Below are 19,912 nucleotides of genomic sequence, written 5' to 3'. Positions count from 1 at the left end.
GTCGGCTGTGCTTTCCTATACAGTTATGAAAATAAGTCATACCAATATATATTGGCAGGATCGAGGCCATGACAATCTTCTGGCATCTGTTGGGTAAACAGAATCCTATGAATACAGTTAAATGTATATGCCAGGAGCTTTTCCAGATGCAGTGTGCTCTGTGCCTTAGGTTGATCAGCAGTCTACCTGTATTGTACCACCAGTAGCAATCCTCATTTATTACACACGTTGCCAGTCACTAGTGGTGTGTGTGTGTATATGCTTCTCAACTCTCACCTGACTAGCAGCTCCTTCAGCAGATGCTCCGGTTTCAGGCCTGTGATCTGCAGGATGACCCCGCACTGGTCTCTCCACAGGAGAGTTACGTCGTCGGTAGAAAAGCACATATGCGTATCTTGTCACTACTTGGCTCTCGTCAACTGTAGTCACTGTACTGTCATCAAACAACCTCCAACCTTAAAGATAAAGGAAGAAAATAAGGAAGACAGCAGGGGAACTGCAGAGAACACAAGAGAGACTAAAATACGCACCGACGTCACTTCGTTGACTGTTCTTCTCATTAGGAAGCCTGGCATATGCAGTGTAGTGACCTCCGATCATACCCCCATAATGATTTATCACTGCATACAGGTCATAGATAGGCCTCTGGTGGTCCTCCTTCTGACCAATGCAGAAAGTAGTGAGGTCTAGCCCTCTGTAGGAAGGATTATTAGAATATTTACAATGTAAAAATGGTAAAACAGAAAAACAAACAAACTTGACTTTTTCAAGGCTCTTTAGTTTTCCTGCAGAAGGAGTTACATGTCTCTCTGACCCATTCATTTGCATACTTTAACCCAGGAAGCACTTCCTGTAGGGCTTCCCATACCAACTAAAGCACATTCCAAGCACACCTTCGCCACAAGATATTCTAGTACAGTGAAGCTTGTCCAAAAGACCACTCCTTTGAGAAGACCAGGCTCTTGTCTAGACCAAAATTCCTGTGATCAATGTTCAGTTCAGCAATATATTATGCATACCGGCCATGTTTTTTGGAGAAGACCAACCCCCTAGCAAACCACTTTCATGAAACTTTGGGTGGTTGTCTCTAAACTAATTCTAAAGTACCATGTAGTAGGTCATTTTGTTCATTTAAACTTTTTTTGGTTGTCCTTTTACAAATCTGTATACTTAAGTTGCTGATGAGAAGGAGCCTTACCTAACAGGGAAGTCCACCAGGTCATTTATTTTGTCTCTCCAGATAAATGTGCGGAAGGAAAAACGTTTCAGCTGAATGATCAGAATGTTCGGAAGCCTCCATAGCATAAGTTGTTTGGAAGCCTCTCTGTGCTGGTTACACTTAGGGCAGTACCTGCAAGAAAAAAAAAATAAAAAAAAATTTACACATTAACTACAACAACAGGTATAAATAATAAATAAGTTACTTTAATGATGTGTGTATGTATATAAAGATGATCACATATAAAAGCTAGATCAATAATAGAAACTCAAGATTTATCACCAAGCTTTTCAAGACGCCAAGTAAGTCTACCTTTTGTTGCATTACAAATAAGTTCAATGATTTAAATTATTCTTGTAATCTAGTTGCATATATCAGTGGTCTCAGGTTTGAGGCCTTCAATTGTATTTAGACAAAAACTGATGCTGGAGGATATAAATGTAAAGCTGCATTCACATTACTTGCCAGATGCGGCTGGGAAATTTAAAAAACTGTGTGCTCCCGTATTGCAGCCGGACCCGCGTAGCTACTCATTCACTTTAATGAGCCGACTGAAGTCAGATAGTTACTCTGGTCGAATCTTTGCACCATATCCGATTTTGTGACCGGATTTATAACCCTAGTATACCCGGTTTTCAAATTTCCCAGCCGGATCCGGCAGCTGTAGGAGCAAACGTAATGTAAATGCAGCCTAACAGCTGGGCAGTTACATATTGGACACCACTACTGTAGACCCTTGCCCTTACCATGCTTCTTCTGGAGCTAGGACCTCGGGCTTGGTGAAGAGGTTAAGACATTGCTCCAGGGTGAAGAGACCAACTCTTGCAGCTTCGCTTGCAGAACCTGGGTCCTCTTCGTACTCCAGCTCTTTTGACTCGACCAACACAAACTCCTTCATTCTCTCATTGTTCTTCCAAACTAGAGCAAGTGAGCAGTCATCTGAGAGATCTAGCACAGCATCCCCTGCACCATGAAAAAAAAAAAAAAAAAAAAGAATTAAGCAAAAGGACACAATAATATATATTGTAAATTTGAGTAGCCGTATTAGTCCAGTGATGAAGATGCAAATCAAAAAATGTTGCAGTATCTTGGAATACCTTTTTTATTGGACTAACAGAATTTTGTAGAGACATATTATATATATATAACCCCTTAAGGACCCAAGTACTCTTCTCCTGGTGCTGGAGACGCGCTGCTTCTGCTTTCACTAGAGGCAGAGAGAAAGCCCTCACTCCCGTTGTCTGCCACCAGCTCAGTGCGCCTGTGCAGTGCTAGAAGCAGGGAGCGAGCTCTCTGCCTCTAGTGAAAGCAGAAGCAGCGCGTCTGCGGCACCAGGAGAATAAAGAGGAGGAGTACGGCCACTGTATATCAAGAGTATGGGGGCAACACCAGTACGGGCAAATTTTTTTTCACAATAACATGCTGGCGTAGACCCCAACTTTACCTTTTCATAAGGGGGTAAAAGGAGAAAAAGCCCAATAAAATTTGTAACACAATTTCTCCCGAGTACGGTAATACTTTCATATGTGGCATTAAACCGGAGCCCTGTCGTATTTCAAGGAACCAAAGTGAGAGAGCGCCATGCACATTTGAGGCCTAAATAAGGGATTTGCATAGGGACGGACCCGGATGCAAGAATTAGACTTGCCTCAGATACCAAAATTACCCTATGGCAGTGTTTCTCCAGGGTGCCTCCAGCTGTTGCAAAACTCCCCCAGCATGCCTGAACAGTCAATGGCTGTCCGGCAATATTGGGAGTTGTTCTGAAACAGCTGGAGGCTCCGTTTTGGAAACAGTGCCGTACCAGACGTTCTCATTTTTATTGGGGAGAGGGTGCGACTGTGTAGGTGTATATGTAGTGTTTTAACCTTTATTTTGTGTAGTGTTTTTAGGGTATAATAACACAGGTGGGGGTTTACAGCGAGTTTCCCCACAGAGAATTTGAGCTGCAGCGGCAAATTTGCTGCATCTCAAACTTGCAGTGAGAAACTCACTGTAAACCCCACACCTGTGTGATTGTACCCTGTAAATTCACATTCGGGGGGGGGGGGGGGTTGGGGAGATCAAACCTCTAGCTGTTGCAAAACTACAACTCCCAGCATGCCCTTTGGCTGCCCATGCAACAGCTGGTGGTACCTTACTCCTGCTGCTAAAAGGCGATAGGTGCCGTGTCGGACAGAAAATATCACCATTTTTTCCGGGACCCAATTGACCTGGAATCGCCGATCTCAGGACCTTCCGGGGGTTTGCACGGTGTGCCAGCTGAATAATTTCAGCAAGCATCCCAGTCCGGTCCCCGCCCGCCATACTTAACAGATCAATCATTAATGCACAATATATTGATTCTGTAGCCAACTTATTCCTCTTAGTCCTTATCCACACTAAATGAATAGGCTTACTTGCGCTGGATTTAACTGCATAGCATTACAAATTATAGGACTTCTGGAGAAGAGATGCTAATCCACTCACTTGGAACAGGAAGGAAAATTTTCATGAAATATGGGCATGATCATCTTCCCCAACTTACATGGCCTAACCCCCCCCCCCCCCCCCCCAACCGGTAAGCAGTTTTATTAATGCTTCCCCTGATGAAATTTAAATGCAAGGTAATAGTCCCTCGATTTAGCAGCCTTGTAAATGCGGTAATGGCAAATGGCTAATATTGCAATCCGATAGTTTTTGCGATAAATTGTGCAAGTCTACTTAGTACCTATTTTTGACAGCAAAAATAGTACAGCCTGTGGCACTATTTTTGTTAACATAATGTCAAAACCCCAGTGGAAACAAGAGGGCCCATTAAAACCAAAGTTTCTCCTGTGTAACCATATCACCAGGAGTAAAACAAACCTTTATCTTCCAGCTTCACCTCTCTACCAGAGGAATCAATAAGGTTGATGTAAAATAGTGCAGCGTGAGAACATAAGGTGTCCACTGACTGCTGGTAACCTGGGACAGCAACTAAAATGGAGGAAATGAAAACCTAGAATCATCACACTGGCATAGATCACATAATAATGCAAATCTTTTGAAAATACTGGTTAGATGCTTAAAAGAACTTTATCTAAATGGATTCCAATGGTTGGGTAATCCTGGGAACTTGGCAAGCACATAACATCACCAGTGTGAGTTCACATGCCATTATCCATCAGATCAGAATCAAAAATATGTTCCCAAGGATTAGGAAACATGCAAAACTATTAAAAGGGATTTCAGGAAATATTTATGGATTAAGGAAACGGTTGGCTTTAGGTGGCACTTAGTTTTTTTCAATCCTAAGGCAGCACTTAAAGCATTACTATCATCATATAGATATATACAGTCATGGCTGTAAATGTTGGCACTAGAGATGAGCGAACTTACAGTAAATTCGATTTGTCACGAACTTCTTGGCTCGGCAGTTGATGACTTATCCTGCGTAAATTAGTTCAGCCTTCAGGTGCTCCGGTGGGCTGGAAAAGGTGGATACATTCCTAGGAAAGAGTCTCCTAGGACTGTATCCACCTTTTCCAGCCCACCGGAGCACCTGAAAGCTGAACTAATTTATGCAGGAAAAGTCATCAACTACCAAGCCGAGAAGTTCATGATGAATCGAATTTACTGTAAGTTCGCTCATCTCTAGTTGGCACCCCTGAAATTTTTCAAGAAAATGAATAATTTCTCACAGAAAAGGATTGCAGTAACACATGTTTTCCTATACACGTTTATTCCCTTTGTGTGTATTGGAACTAAACCAAAAAAGGGAGGGAAAAAACACCAAAGTCCAAAAATGGGCTGGACAAAATTATTGGCACCCTTTAAAAATTGTGGAAAAATAATATTGTTTCAAGCAGGATGCTCCTTTAAACTCACCTGGGGCAAGGAACAGGTATGGACAATATAAAAATCACACCTGAAAGCAGATAAAAAGGAGAGAAGTTCACATAGTCTTTGCATTGTGTGTCTGTGTGCCACACTAAGCATGGACAACAGAAAGAGAAGAGAACTGTCTGAGGACTTGAGAACCAAAATTGTTGATATTTTTCCACAATCTCAAGGTTACAAGTCCATCTCCAGAGATCTAGATTTGCCTTTGTCCACAGTGCGCAACATCATCAAGAGGTTTGCAGCCCATGGCACTGTAGCTAATCTCCCTGGGCGTGGACAGAAGAGAAAAATTGATGACAGGTGTCAACGCAGGATAGTCCGGATGGTGGATAAGCAGCCCCAAACAAGTTCCAAATATTTTCAAGCTGTCCCGCCGGCTCAGGGAGCATCAGTGTGAACTGTCGACATTTAAATGAAATGAAATGCTATGGCAGGAGACCCAGGAGGTCCTCACTGCTGACAGACATAAAAAACACAAGACTACATTTTGCCAAAATGAACTTGAGTAAGCCAAAATCCTTCTGGGAAAACAGATGAGACCAAGATAGAGCTTTTTGGTAAAGCACAGCATTCTACTCAGAAAACGGAATGAAGCCTACAAAGAAAAGAACACAGTACCTACAGTAAAATGTAGCGGAGGTTCAACGATGCTTTGGCCTCTGGCACTGGGTGCCTTTAATGTGTGCAAGGCATCATGAAATCTGAGGATTACCAACGGATTTTGGGTCACACTGTACAGCCCAGTGTTAGAAAGCTGGGTTTGCGTCCAAGATCTTGGGTTTTCCAGCAGGACAATGACCCCAAACATACGTCAAAAAGCACCCAGAAATGGATGGCAACAAAGCTCTGGAGAGTTCTGAAGTGGCCAGCAATGAGTCCAGATCCAAATCCCATTGAACACCTGTGGAAAATGTTAAATTTGCTTTTGGGAAAAGGCATGGGACGGTTTCCAAAGGAAGAGTGGTCCAACATTCCGGCTGAGAGGTGTAAGAAGCTTATTGATGGTTATAGGAAGCAACTGATTTCAGTTTTTTTTTTTTTACAAAGCGTGTGCAACCAAATATTAAGTTAAGGGTGCCAATAATTTTGTCCAGACCATTTATGGAGTTTGGTGTGACATTATGTCCAATTTGCTTTTCTTTCCTCCTTTTTTGGTTTAGTTCCAATACACACAAAGGGAATAAACATGTGTATAGCAAAACCTGTGTTACTGCAATCCTTTTCTGTGAGAAATACTCAGGGTTGCCAACATTTAGGGCCATGACTGTATATTGAGGTGTGCTCAATCTGATAAAATGGACCGAGAACTTGATCTGTGTGTGATCCCCAAAATACACCTCACAGTGATTAAAATATAAACAATAGGTACGATCAGTTCTCAAGGTCACTGTATGTTGGATGGACAATACATAATGTGGTGTAAGGAAGTGATATAGGAGAAAAATAGCTAAAATATTTGAAGTGTGTTTGTTTGATGAAAAAAAAAATAGAGGTGTGATGGTCAATGATGAATGGATGTGAACAGAGAAATATAAAAACTCAACAGCAACTACCATCAGCTTACCTGCAAAAGCTTGCTGTGTATAGACTGTTGTGATCTGTATACAGATCCCATCAGCAGCTGGAGCTGCAACTCGTCAGCACATCAATTACTGGGGATCCCACTGGTGAAAAGTACTCCATCTCACAGTTCCTTCTCCCCATTGTGTGACAGCAAGGATCGCGGCTATCAGCCGACACCATATACCTTTTTTCCATTCACAGCTGTGCATATCTTATCTTTCTCATACAGGAACTTATTTAATACAGGGACTGTAACTCCAAGCACATCAAGCAACTATTATTAGAGATGAGCGAAGTTACAGTGATTCGATTCTGCATGAACCTCGCGGCTCAGCAGTTAGTTCAGCTTTCAGGTGCTCCGTGGGCTGGAAAAGGTGGATACAGTCCTATTATACTGTGTCATCTAGTGTATAGCGTATCTAATCTATTTTCATTGTGATTTATATTTGTTGATTTTTACTATTTGTATGTGCACGAGTGACCGGGAAGGAGAGCGCTAGGGCCCAGTGCTCTCTCTATAGCCTTTTATAATTTTACATTTAAATATTTTATAGTGAATCACTGGCTCTTCTATTCTTTTATACTCTCTAAGGGGGAGATTTATCAAAACCTGTCCAGAGGAAAAGTTCCTAGTTGCCCATAGCAACCAATCAGATCACTACTTCCATTTTTCAGAGGCCTCTTTAAAAATGAAAGAAGCAATCTGATTGGTTGCTATGGGTAACTCAGCAACTTTTCCTTTAGACAGGTTTTGATAAATCACCCCCTAAATCCTTACTCTATCCATTTCCCCAATTAAGCATATACAACATAACCCCACTTCTGCAGACTATGGCAACTCTGTCCCGTACTATAGTCACCTGGCTATATTTTAACATAAATGTCTGGTGACCCTTTCATACAGCCTAACCAGGACCTCCATTTACACTAAACCCTATTCTGTTCACATCAATTCATCATTGACTCACCTACTGCAGACCATCACACCTCCATTTTTTCATCAAACACACTTCAAATATTTTTGCTATTTTTCTCCTACGTTACTTCCTTACACCACATTATGTATTGTCCATCCAACATACAGGGACCTTGAGAACGGATCATACCCATTTATTGTCTATATTTATATTGTCTACCATTATACTGACATGTGGCCGGGACAGGACAAACATTTTGATTGTTCGGGGGTCGCATTGTCAGATATAATCAGGTAGACCCTGCAGTAGACCGCTTCACTCACCAGCTTGGCGCTCTGTCTGTCTGATCACAGGTGACTGGCTAATGTCTTTTGCATTGTCCCTGCGCCATGTCAGTATTTTTTTTTTATAAGGATAGTAATGCTTTAAAGGGGTACTCCGCTGCTCAGCGTTTGGAACACACTGTTCCGGACGCTGGAGCCGGCAGCTCGTGACATCATAGCCCCACCCCCTCACGACATCATGCCCCGTCCCCTCAATGCAAGTCTATGGGAGGGGGCGTGATAGCTGTCACGCTCCCTCCCATAGACTTGCATTGAGGGGGCGGGTGTGATGTGATGAGGGGGCGGGGCTAAGACGTCCCAAGCTCCCGGCGCCGGCTACAGCGTTCGGAACAGTGTATTCCAAACGCGGAGCACCCCTTTAAAGGCTAGAAACAAGTGGGGTTTGTGGCAATAACCAATATGGCAGAAGGCAGGATGTTTTACCAGAGCACCATCCCTACCGTCAGTCATCAGGATTAATGTTCCCTTCAATAATGAAGATACCAACCAACTGCCCAAAAAGCGCTAAGGGATTCAGGAGTACAATAGGAAAACGAAATTGTTACCTAAAGAGATCTAAGATATTCTATAGGTTCCAATAACCTCTGCTTATTGGAGTTTGCATAAACAAAGTTACAAAATACAACAATGGGTGAACAGACAAGGACATGACCATAGAACAAAGTAAACCCACATATGGTTTTGTGGTACTTTGTAGAGAAGTGATCACAGGTCCTGGACTATCCTTATAATCACTAATAACACTCGAACAGATACCTTCAGGTTTCATAGATTTTTCATATGAGGTCTCTTTCTCGCCTCCTGTGTCGAGATCCCTCAAGGTGTCTGAAGACTGCTCTGAGAAACCAGAGTCCGTGCTGACCATTGAGTGCCTGTCCACACAGGTCTTTCCCTGCACGTTGGACTCTCCCGCCTCTGGCTGTAGTGATTGACAATGAGAAGGTCCAAGGGGTGGCTGTGCAGAATGAGAGTCTTTGACACCTTCAAAAGCTTCTTCTGATAATGTACAGTTGGGCTGGGACAGGAAATCCGACTTCTCAGGACTTAGTGCTTGTGGAGGCTGCTCTGGGGAAGTCCTTCCAGGTAAAAAGGGAGGCTGGAAAACATTGACTGAATACCTAGAAAAAGAAACGCAGCTATATATTTTACTACATGCATTTTTAGAGAATAGCCTAGAGCAGTGTTTCCCAACAAGGGTGCCTCCAGGTGTTGCAAAACTACAACTCCCAGCATGCCTGGACAGCCGAAGGCTGTCCGGGCATGCTGGGAGTTGTAGTTTTGCAACAGCTAGAGGCATAATGGTTGAGAAACACTGGCCTAAAGAAATTAATCATCATCACCACTAGAGATGAGCGAACTTACAGTAAATTTGATTCGTCACGAACTTCTCGGCTCGGCAGTTGATGACTTTTCCTGCATAAATTAGTTCAGCTTTCAGGTGCTCCGGTGGGCTGGAAAAGGTGGATACAGTCCTAGGAAAGAGTCTCCTAGGACTATATCCACCTTTTCCAGCCCACGGGAGCACTTGAAAGTACGCTCATCTCTAATCACCACCATCACTTAAATGTTTCTTGATGTGTGAAAAGGAATACTGGCTTAAGATCCATTTTCCAGAACCTGACTGGAGTCCTATAACCTTATGCTGGTCTAACTGGTAATATAACTATTTACAGTATGGAATAGTCCCCCCCCCCCCCCCCCCCCAATGCATGACATGGATTCTTGCTATGTTATAATCCAGGCAAATACTTATGGATATTAAGTATTGACTCCATAAGTGATTCCACTAATAAAATAAAACTATGTAACCATCTTCTAATTTTAGGTTAGAATTCACATGAGAAGCTCTCTGGAAGAGTTACGGTATTAATCTATTAATATATTTTGGTTGCCAGGTACATCTTGGAATTTAAAACATTGAGCTAGCACTTTAAAGGGGTACTCCACTGGAAAAAACAAAAAAAAAAAAAAAAAAAAACAATCAACTGGTGCCAGAAAGTTAAACAGATTTGTAAATTACTTCTATTTAAAAATGTTAACACTTTCAGTACTTATCAGCTGTTAAATTCTCCACAGGAAGTTCTTTTCTTTTTGAATTTCCTTTCTGTCTGACCACAGTGCTCTCTGCGGACACCTCTGTCCATTTTAGACCTATCCTGTCAAGAGCAGGAGAGGTTTGCTATGGGGATTTGCTCCTACTCTGGACAGTTCACGACATGGACAGAGGTGTCAGCAGAGAGCGCTGTAGTCAGACAGAAAATACATTTACAAAGAAAAAGAACTTCCTCTGTAGTATACAGCAGCTGATAAGTACTGAAAGGGTTAATTTTTTATTTTTTATTTTTTAACCCCTTAAGGACCAATGACGTACCGGTACGTCATTGGTCCTGCTCTTCTGATATAACGCGGGGTTACACAGTAACCCCGCGTCATATCATGGCGGGCCCGGCGTCATAGTGAAGCCGGGACCCGCCTCTAATAGCGCGCAGCGCCGATCGCGGCGCCGCGCGCTATTAACCCTTTAGCCGCGCGCTCAAAGCTGAGCCGCGCGGCTAAAAGTGAAAGTGAAAGTTCCCGGCTAGCTCAGTCGGGCTGTTCGGGATAGCCGCGGCTAATCGCGGCATCCCGAACAGCTGACAGGACAGCGGGAGGGCCCCTTCCTGCCTCCTCGCTGTCCGATCGCCGAATGACTGCTCAGTGCCTGAGATCCAGGCATGAGCAGTCATGCGGCAGAATCGTTGATCACTGGTTTCTTATGAGAAACCAGTGATCAACATAGAAGATCAGTGTGTGCAGTGTTATAGGTCCCTATGGGAGCTATAACACTGCAAAAAAAAAGTGAAAAAAAAAAGTGAATAAAGATCATTTAACTCCTCCCCTATTAAAAGTTTGAATCACCCCCCTTTTCCAATAAAAAAAAAAACACAGTGTAAATAAAAATAAAAATAAACATATGTGGTATCACCGCGTGCGGAAATGTCCGAATTATAAAAATATATCATTAATTAAACCGCTCGGTCAATGGCGTGCGCGCAAAAAAATTCCAAAGTCCAAAATAGTGCATTTTTGGTCACTTTTTATATCATTTAAAAATGAATAAAAAGTGATCAATAAGTCCTATCAATGCAAAAATGGTACCGTTAAAAACTTCAGATCACGGCGCAAAAAATGAGCCCTCATACCGCCCCATACACGGAAAAATAAAAAAGTTATAGGGGTCAGAAGATGACAATTTTAAACGTATTAATTTTCCTGCATGTAGTTATGATTTTTTCCAAAAGTCCGACAAAATCAAACCTATATAAGTAGGGTATCATTTTAATCGTATGGACCTACAGAATACATATCAGGTGTCATTTTTACCGAAAAATGTACTACGTAGAAACGGAAGCCCCCAAAAGTTACAAAACAGCGTTTTTTTTTCAATTTTGTCGCACAATGATTTTTTTTCCCGCTTCACCATAGATTTTTGGGCAAAATGACTGACGTCATTACAAAGTAGAATTGGTGGCGCAAAAAATAAGCCATCATATGGATTTTTAGGTGTAAATTTGAAAGAGTTATGATTTTTTAAAGGCAAGGAGCAAAAAACGAAAATGCAAAAACGGAAAAACCTCCGGTCCTTAAGGGGTTAAATAGGAGTCATTTACAAATCTGTTGATTTAAAAAAAAAAAAGAAAATGTTTTCCAGCGGAGTACCTCTTTAATGTATATTGCTATCAAATTCTGGAGAATTTCTTTTTGTTGAAGTATGAGGAATCATACACCTGTTTAATGCAGCACTAACCTTGCGTAATCTTCCAATAACTGTGCAAGGCGCGAGTATGTCAAGCGTGACTCTGGAACACTAATTAGGAAGGGATACCCGATATTTTCAGGCCGACAGGATACTTTGTGTTCAGGCCAGTGTGTTTTCTGGCACACCCTAAGAAACAAAAAGGAGTTGCATGTACTTCTAACAAGTTATCATTACCAAATAAACCTACCAGTAAGGCTCCTTTCACACTATACTGATGCTCCATTAAAAGACGCATTACAAATTTTCGTTAGAAAACCCTTAAAAATGGACGTTAGAAAATCCAATTCAAGTCTATGGGATTTTTTGATTATCCGTTATCACCCATTATGACTAACGGACGTTATTTTTGACGGCACAGAACACTGTGCATGCACAAATTTTTGTCCCATCAAAAATAACGGTGGAATAACGGCAGTTAAATTTTTTTTTACATTGTAGTCTATGGCAAACTGAGGAGCCTTTAATGTAATCCGTTTGCACCTAGTTTATAATATCCTTTATTACTTCTGAGCATGCTCAGAAGAGGTGACATCAGTAGACTCCTGCAGTGCTGAGGGACTACTACTACTCCCATCATAGAACAGACTCATTTCCACGATGGAAGTAGTAGTTCCTCCAGCTGCGGGAGTCTGCCGGCGGCTGGGGAGGCTACATTAGTGTTTCTACTACTAACCCCAGCATGGAACAGAGTCTGTTCCATGTTGGGAGTAGTAGTAGTACAGGGGATAGGTGATTGATCGCACCGGGTCTCAGCGATCAGCAGTTATAAAGCAGGGGAGCGAGCGGCATGCTGCGCTCCCCTGCGACGTACATACTACTGTGAAAACTTTCATTTTTAAATCCCCCGCCAGGAGCCCTGAATGGCCAGCACAGAGAAGCCATTCAGGGCTCCCGGCTGGGATTTTAAACTACTACTTTGACCCCCAAATGTATCAGGGCTCCTGGCGGGGAATTTAAAAGTGAAAGTAATAATACACCATACATCGCAGGGGAGCAGAGCATGCCGCCCGCTCCCCTGTTTAATAACTTCTGATCGTATTGGGTCTCAGAAGTGAGACCCAATGCGATCAATCCCTCAGCCCTTGTACTAAAACCCCCATCATGGAACAGAGTCTGTTCCATGATGGGGGTAGTAGTACTAACACTAATGTAGCCTCCCCAGCCACCGGCAGACTCCCGCAGCCGGGGAACTACTACTCCCATCATGGAAACAAGTCTGTTCCATGATAGGAGTAGTAGTAGTGCCGGCTGCAGGAGTCTGTGGGCAGAGGTGTTAAAACGGCCATAAAATAACGGTACATGACGGATGTTCTAACGGGTCTTAACGGATGATATGTTATAACGGGTGCATTATTCAGCCATTAGCACCCGTTATTTCATCAGTTTTGTAATGATCCGTTAATACAGATAACGGATGTACAATAACGGGTGAATACACTGTAGTGTGAAAGGAGCCTTACACCTTTATGATCACTCCAAAATCTTTTACCATACAGAATGCAAAGTTAAAATGTAAAAAGTCTCCAGAATATATGTCAGTGATGTAAGCCGTCTCCAGTGAGTTTACTGTATGTCTACTATAAATAAAGTGTACACGGAAAGCTGAGCTCCTGCTCGTTCTTCTAAATGTGCATAAGGAAATACAGGACCATGCTGAGCAATGCAGTTCATGAGGTAACCATATGACAGCAAGTTCTGTCCATGGGTCCTATTAATGAGCAATGGACTAGCATGCTGAACATGTCAGGCATCGTATGGTTGCCTTGGACCTGATCACAATTTGCGTCTCTCCACACCTATTCTAAAGAATGGGCGGGAGTTCAGCTTCACAAGTACATTTTAATTCTCAAATATAAAATGGCAGCCTACATACGAATGACTGGCATAGACACTCACTGGTTGCAGTATCCAACTCTATAGCATCTAGTACATCTCTTCAACTTCTCCTCTTCAGAAAGCTGTTTCTTTTGACATGCTGAACATTTGGTAATTGGGATACTTGGTACTTGAGGACGCTGTGAAGAGAAACATATAAAATGACTTCTTTATTAAGAGAATACACAGACAACTCTGGCACAGATTCATATACAGTGGTCCCTCAACATACGATGGTAATTCGTTCCAAACGACCCATCGTTTGTTGAATCCATCGTATGTTGAGGGATTCGTGCAATGTAAAAAGTGCATTTAATACTCACCTGTCCCCGCCGCTCCGGACCACGTCCTCACCGCTCCCAATGCTGTCCCAGGGGCTCCCGATGCTGTCCCGCTGCTCCGGCATCTTCTTCGGGATCCTCCGGCTTCTTCCCCATCTTCTCCGGTGTCCGGGCCTCGCTTTCTGGTGACGTTATTACGTTGCAGCACCAGCACGGCGTGCGTAGCGACATAATAACACCGGAAAGCGAGGCCCGGACCCTGGAGAAGATGAAGAAGACGCCGGAGGATCGCGAAGTGGACCCGGAGCAGCGGGGATAGGTAAGTGAACCTGTCCGGGATGCTTAAACTGCTATCAGACAGCAGCTTAAGCATTTTGCGCTGTCGGATAGCAGTTAATGGGATGGCCCCGACATATAAAAGCATCGTATGTCGATGCTGACATCGACATGCGATGGCCTCTGAGAGGCCATCGTATGTCGATTTGATCATATGTCGGGGCCATTGCATGTCGTGGGGTTACTGTACTTCTACTATGCAGTAAAGACAACAGGAGATGCAGAAGCACATAGGTATGTGTATGTAGCGGTATCTTTGTCTGTGCATACATGTGCAGCCACTCCACAGTTTTAGTTTCATTCCTAATTGTTAAATGCATGAAATAAAGTGCATGGGACGTCTTTTTGGGCCAGTTACATGCCAAAATAAGTCTGTATTTCAGAACATATGTTTTCGGATAACAACATCTCAAAAATTTCTACATTTTTGGGACTTGTGTTCAGATTTTCTGCCTGTAAAACAGATTTTTTTTTTTAGCCTATCAACAAATAAAAGAATGCGCTTAATAGGAACATAACCTTATCAATAGAAAATCATTTGTCCTATTGCTCTCAACACTTCTGAGTTGCTTGAGAAATGTTTTATGCCTTGCTGCAATTTTTAATAAGACTATTAAAAACTCGCATTCATAATTAGAATGGCAATTCTCTAATATGACAATAACCTTCTTCCTCCCAGGGGCTTTTAAAGGCTGAAGGATTAAGAGGATCACCATCATTAAGTATGTTATTGTGCAAAATACAGAGAAGGAAATGACCTACATAAAGGGCACACCGATGAACCACCGATTATTACCTGTTGGACTTGAAGCACAACTACATGTTCCTTGGAGAGTTCAGGAGACAAAACTTCAAAGCAAAATAGCTGATCAGACGGAGAGCCAGAATCCACAGAACAAGATGGGTCAAATATGCGATTGAATCGGTTCTTCACCACCTAGAAGAAAATCAAGAGCAAAGAATAAGTAAATAAAATCAGAGTTTCACAAAATCAACTCAAAGCTGCTGCTGAATATAGAGTGTGTGGGGGCCGCATTCTGTATGGAGGCCATACTTAAAAGGCATACAGTCACCACTCTTGTACATGGGCTATGCCTGTTTTTTTTCAGTTTAGCCCTATTCAATTCAAAGTGGCCCAACAGCATTTCCAGTCACAGCCCATGGACCAGATGTTTCTTTAAGAAAATAAGTGTCTTCCTACCGGATAAAACAGTGCTTTATGGTGGCAAGGCTGACATAACAAGACTCAGGCCAGGAAATGCTCCCCATAAGTCAATGTCTGACCCTTTAAATTGCCGTGAGACAGCAGTTGGCTGTCCGGGCATGCTGGGAGTTGTAGTTTTGCAATATCTGAAGGACCACAATTTGGGGACCACTGGCCTAGCCTGCAAGACTCCTTATGACAGTTTGGTACGCATTAGATTTCTTATTTAGAATAGCTCGGTTAGGATTACATTTCGACAGAGCTCATGTGATTATAAACAAAAAGAACAGGGTGTACCTATATGTCACTTATGAAAACATCTTACGGAAAATTGCTGCTAATCTTCAAACCACTTCTACAACTCTACATGTTTCACCAATCGTATTTTACTCCAGTCTGTTTGGTTAGGATGGGAAGGTGCCCATCGGCATAATGCCAAAGATGTAGGGCTCCTCGGTCTGACTATTTACATATGATGTGGTACTGCCCCACTATACATGCCTTTTTGGCTAACTGTTGTACATTTTCTGAGTAGTCTGATGAGTCGCCTAGTGCCGCTGAAACCTTGTGTGTGCCTTCTGGGCCTTTTTTTGTCAAATATTTTTATTAGGATTTTCCAAACAATACAAAAAACATAGTAAGCATATACAGCTCGCAAGATCAAATCATAAATACATAGTAAACCCAGGGGTACAGAATACACACAAACAGGGCAGGGCCGCTAGACCAAATCCAAGGGAGTCAGGGACTTCTGGGCCTTTTTGATGAACAGTGGACGCATTGTGAGAAGATCTTACTTAGGGAAACGCTGTTTATTGCCCATAAGGCCATAGCCCTACGCTGGATGGACACTCTGGTCCCAACACTTGCTGGCTAGAAGTCTCTAGTGAACACTGTTGTCAATTATGAGTACCTGGTATATTAGCATCGAAAGAACCTGTCTAAATTCTACAAAATCTGGGCCCCATGGTGTGATTCTCCTCAGGCAAACTATATTATTAGCCGCTTCCTAGCGAGTAGAGACTCTTTGAGGAGGAGTCTAACATCTCCTTAATTCCCTTTATAATTGTCTCCTAGAGAAGCAATGGTTTTCTGTTTTCCTCCCGGCGTGCCTAAGCACGTTACTGATGTGGCACCTTATTTTTTCCATCCTCTCCTCCTGCCCCGTTTACTTATTACCCCCCCTCCCCTTTTCTTTTTATTCTGACACTATTCCCCTTTTCCCTTGACCTTTGAGCAAACACTGTATGCGTGTTTGTGTCTGTTGTTGACACTTGTGTCACAAGTTCCCACTATAGTGGTCAGTTTTGTTAATGATTACTGTGGTATGTTCCTGAAAAGGATGTGATGGATCTAATTGCTTCTCGATGTGATCCTGTTTTCTGAGCCCACCGTGCCAGTTGGACACTGTCATTATTATGCACTATGAGATTCTATTGATCACTCACATCACAAACAGAGTTTAAAAAAAAAACAATAAAATAAAATAACACTAATGAAATGTGAAATATGGTCTGCAAAATCTCATCAGACAGTCACAAAAAAAAAAAAGATAGAAATAACACTGGAGATTTAAAAAAAAAAAAAAAAAAATAATGTATAAAATAAAATAAAAAATTACCTCTGCTAGCTTTAGATTTTCAGTTTTTACCCGGACACTCTGGGAAATGGACTCAAGAACGTCTGCAGCACTGGAGTTTTCCTTACCAATACTGACTAAGAACTAGAAAAGAGAGAAGTTTATAAGAGCTATACAGATAGATCTGTATTGAAAGTATTTTTAGTAGAGAATCTGATGAAAAAAAGGCATTTCTATTCATTTCCTCTAGCATATAGCATTAACACGGAGGACTGTGAGCTACAAAAGACACTAAAAATAGACAACCCTGAGGATTCCCACCTTTATAGGCTTCTTATGCGGTTCTTTTGCAAAATAATACACAGTGAGAACCTTCTGCTTCTGTGGTAGAGGAACAGGTAAATACAGGAAGGGATCAAATGTAATGGAAACCTGCAAGATAGAAAGTTAATGAGAAAATGCCAAGATTAGAGATGAGCAGAAGGCCAGAGCTGTGCAACAGACAGATGGATCTTCAGACAGAACGTGCACCAGGCAGTGTTGCTCTCAAGGTTTGTGTAAAAAGGAAAGAACTGTGGGGTACATATAAAGATAAAGGGGCTGTCTAATGAAGATCAGTTTATAAACCCAGTAAAGATCAAATGTACATCATGATGGGAGAGGGGCATACAAGTGACCTCCTCTATTAGTCTGTGTTCCAGGGTTGCAGTGCCACAACAAATTACTGCGTTCAAGCTTTATGCAGCCTGTAAAAATTGCACGTTTTACCGCACTTATGTAAGTTACAAAGTGTTGTAAAAAGCACAATTTTATTGTGATTTTGCCCATTCATTGGAAAAATGCAAATGGAGATTAGTTGCTGTACTGCAATGTGTAAACACCATCTCAGGAAAATAAATGTATGTATTACATGGTCACCCATGCACTCTTTATAAGGAGTCAATTACCCAGCCACTTACATGCCATCATACTACTCACACTTATCCTACAAAGTAGCCATACAGTCTGGCTGACCCTGGCCTCGCTAACGGTATAACTAATTATCATGTTTGAAAACTAAAAAGTCTTTAACTTCTTTCCAAGAAGAGAATGTTTATTACTCTTTGGAAATGGACAGGCTTAGCTTAACACACCCTAAAGCATGAAAATCAAGACTCTCAGCAATTTATTCAGATCTAAGATAATATTAGTCCAAAACCTACAGAACACATAACCACCTTCTAAAAACATTTAGTATCAAGGTATTAAAAAGATGCAAGGAAACAAAGTGTGTAAAAACCTAAGCAACATTCTATCAGCAGGAACAGTATCCACAGCAGAGAATCCAAATACATATGTGCGACCCAAGCTTGAATGCAAAAGAAAGGTAAAGAAAGTTTATAAAAGAAAAGTTTACAGCAAGAAAGAGAGATACCGTATATATACTCGAGTATAAACCGACCCAAATATAAGCCGAGGCCCCTAATTTCGCCATCGGCTGTCCGGGCATGCTGGGAGTTGTAGTTTTGAAACCTCTGGAGGTCCGCAGGTTGAAGACCACTGCGGCCTTCGTCATCATCCAGACATCCCTTTAGTTTTCTACTCACCTCCCCTCAGTGGGAAGGAAGGGTGAGCTGGTCCGGGCGATCTATGCTGCAGGGACTGTCCGGGTGGGGAAGGTTAGTCATTCCGGGCTGTCCATCTTCACAGGGAGGCCCTCTTCTCCGCTCCCAGCCGGCCCCGGACTAGTGACGTTGCCTTGACGATGACGCACAGGGACGTTCATGCGCAGGCAATGTCACTAGTCCAGGGCTGTCCCGGAGCGGAGAAGAGGGCCTCCCAGTGAAAATGGACAGCCCGAAACGACTAACCCTCCCCACCGGACTGTCCCTGCAGCATAGATGGCCCGGACAAGCTCACCCTTCCTTCCCACCGAGGGGAGGTGAGTAGAAAACTAAAGGGGGGGTCTGTATGACGAAGGCTGCAGTGGTCTTCAACCTTCGGACCTCCAGATGTTTCAAAACTACGACTCCCAGCATGCCCGGACAGCCAATGGCTGTCCGGGCATGCTGGGAGTTGTAGTTTTTCAACATCTGGAGGTCCGCAGGTTGAAGACCACTGAGAAGGGATTGACAGGAGAGTTCACTCGAGTATAAGCCGAGGGGGGCATTTTCAGCACGAAAAATCGTGCGGAAAAACTCTGCTTATACTCGAGTATATACGGTATGTAAACTGCAACCAAGTGAGTATTACCTACACATACTAGACTGTATGTGTACCTCATGACCAGGGTAAGCATTTGAGAATGCCAAAAGTGTGACCACTTTAAAACAGAATAAGGTGTGGAGAGAAGACCAGGTAGCAGCCTTACACACCTGTAGAGCAGAGACTTAATGGCACACTTGCTAAGAGATCAGGGTCTGCAAAAAGGAGATGTGAAAGAGAGAGGAACAATCCAACCTTTAGCATAATACCCCATGTAAATGGACATCCTGATTTATGCTGGGTGACCCAATTGGCTGCTGGGTAATAGAGGAGATTTATCTGCCTCCTAAAGACACCCAGCAAAGACTGACTAACCCTGTGTCTGAAGGAGAAGTGTAACTTGTGTTGAAGCTATAAAACAACTGGCTATACCATGATCTTGTGGCTCTCTTAATGACAGGAGCAAGAATTATTATCAGGCAACTGCTAGACATTTAGTAAAGGAACACTCCTTCATAAGGGAGAGACATTTTACACAAATGTTAAAAAGAAATTAAATAAAAATCATGTCAAAACAAATCATGATGGTTCTTCAATTCTCACCTTAGCACAGACTGGACAAACCAACTTTGACTTATACTGGCCCTGGAACAAATCAACTACAAAGGAGTCATTCCTCATCTTGTGCCGCAACCACGCTTCATCAGCAACTTCCTTTAAGGATAAAAATAGTGCAGAAAGTTAATG

At 42.5% G+C, this 19,912-nt stretch overlaps 1 protein-coding gene across 3 annotated transcripts in view; it reads right to left on the bottom strand.

Moving 5' to 3' along the window:
* The window catches only part of USP19 (ubiquitin specific peptidase 19), a 103,958-nt gene that overhangs the window by 19,016 nt on the left and 65,030 nt on the right, over window positions 1-19,912 (bottom strand). For all 3 annotated transcript variants that reach the window (XM_056524770.1, XM_056524769.1, XM_056524771.1), the window contains exons 14-25: window positions 19,769-19,879; window positions 17,303-17,413; window positions 17,024-17,125; window positions 14,995-15,135; window positions 13,603-13,721; window positions 11,695-11,832; window positions 8,664-9,025; window positions 4,067-4,177; window positions 1,966-2,182; window positions 1,199-1,351; window positions 531-694; window positions 277-455 (exon numbers count right to left, since the gene is read on the bottom strand). In XM_056524770.1, the coding sequence (XP_056380745.1) occupies window positions 277-455; window positions 531-694; window positions 1,199-1,351; window positions 1,966-2,182; window positions 4,067-4,177; window positions 8,664-9,025; window positions 11,695-11,832; window positions 13,603-13,721; window positions 14,995-15,135; window positions 17,024-17,125; window positions 17,303-17,413; window positions 19,769-19,879 (1,908 nt within the window). The remainder of the gene's footprint in view (window positions 1-276; window positions 456-530; window positions 695-1,198; window positions 1,352-1,965; window positions 2,183-4,066; window positions 4,178-8,663; window positions 9,026-11,694; window positions 11,833-13,602; window positions 13,722-14,994; window positions 15,136-17,023; window positions 17,126-17,302; window positions 17,414-19,768; window positions 19,880-19,912) is intronic.

The sequence above is a fragment of the Hyla sarda genome, chromosome 6 (assembly GCF_029499605.1).
Source record: "Hyla sarda isolate aHylSar1 chromosome 6, aHylSar1.hap1, whole genome shotgun sequence".
NCBI lineage: Eukaryota > Metazoa > Chordata > Amphibia > Anura > Hylidae > Hyla > Hyla sarda.
Note: the sequence above shows the minus strand (reverse complement) of the source record. Positions and strands in the feature narration are given on the sequence as shown.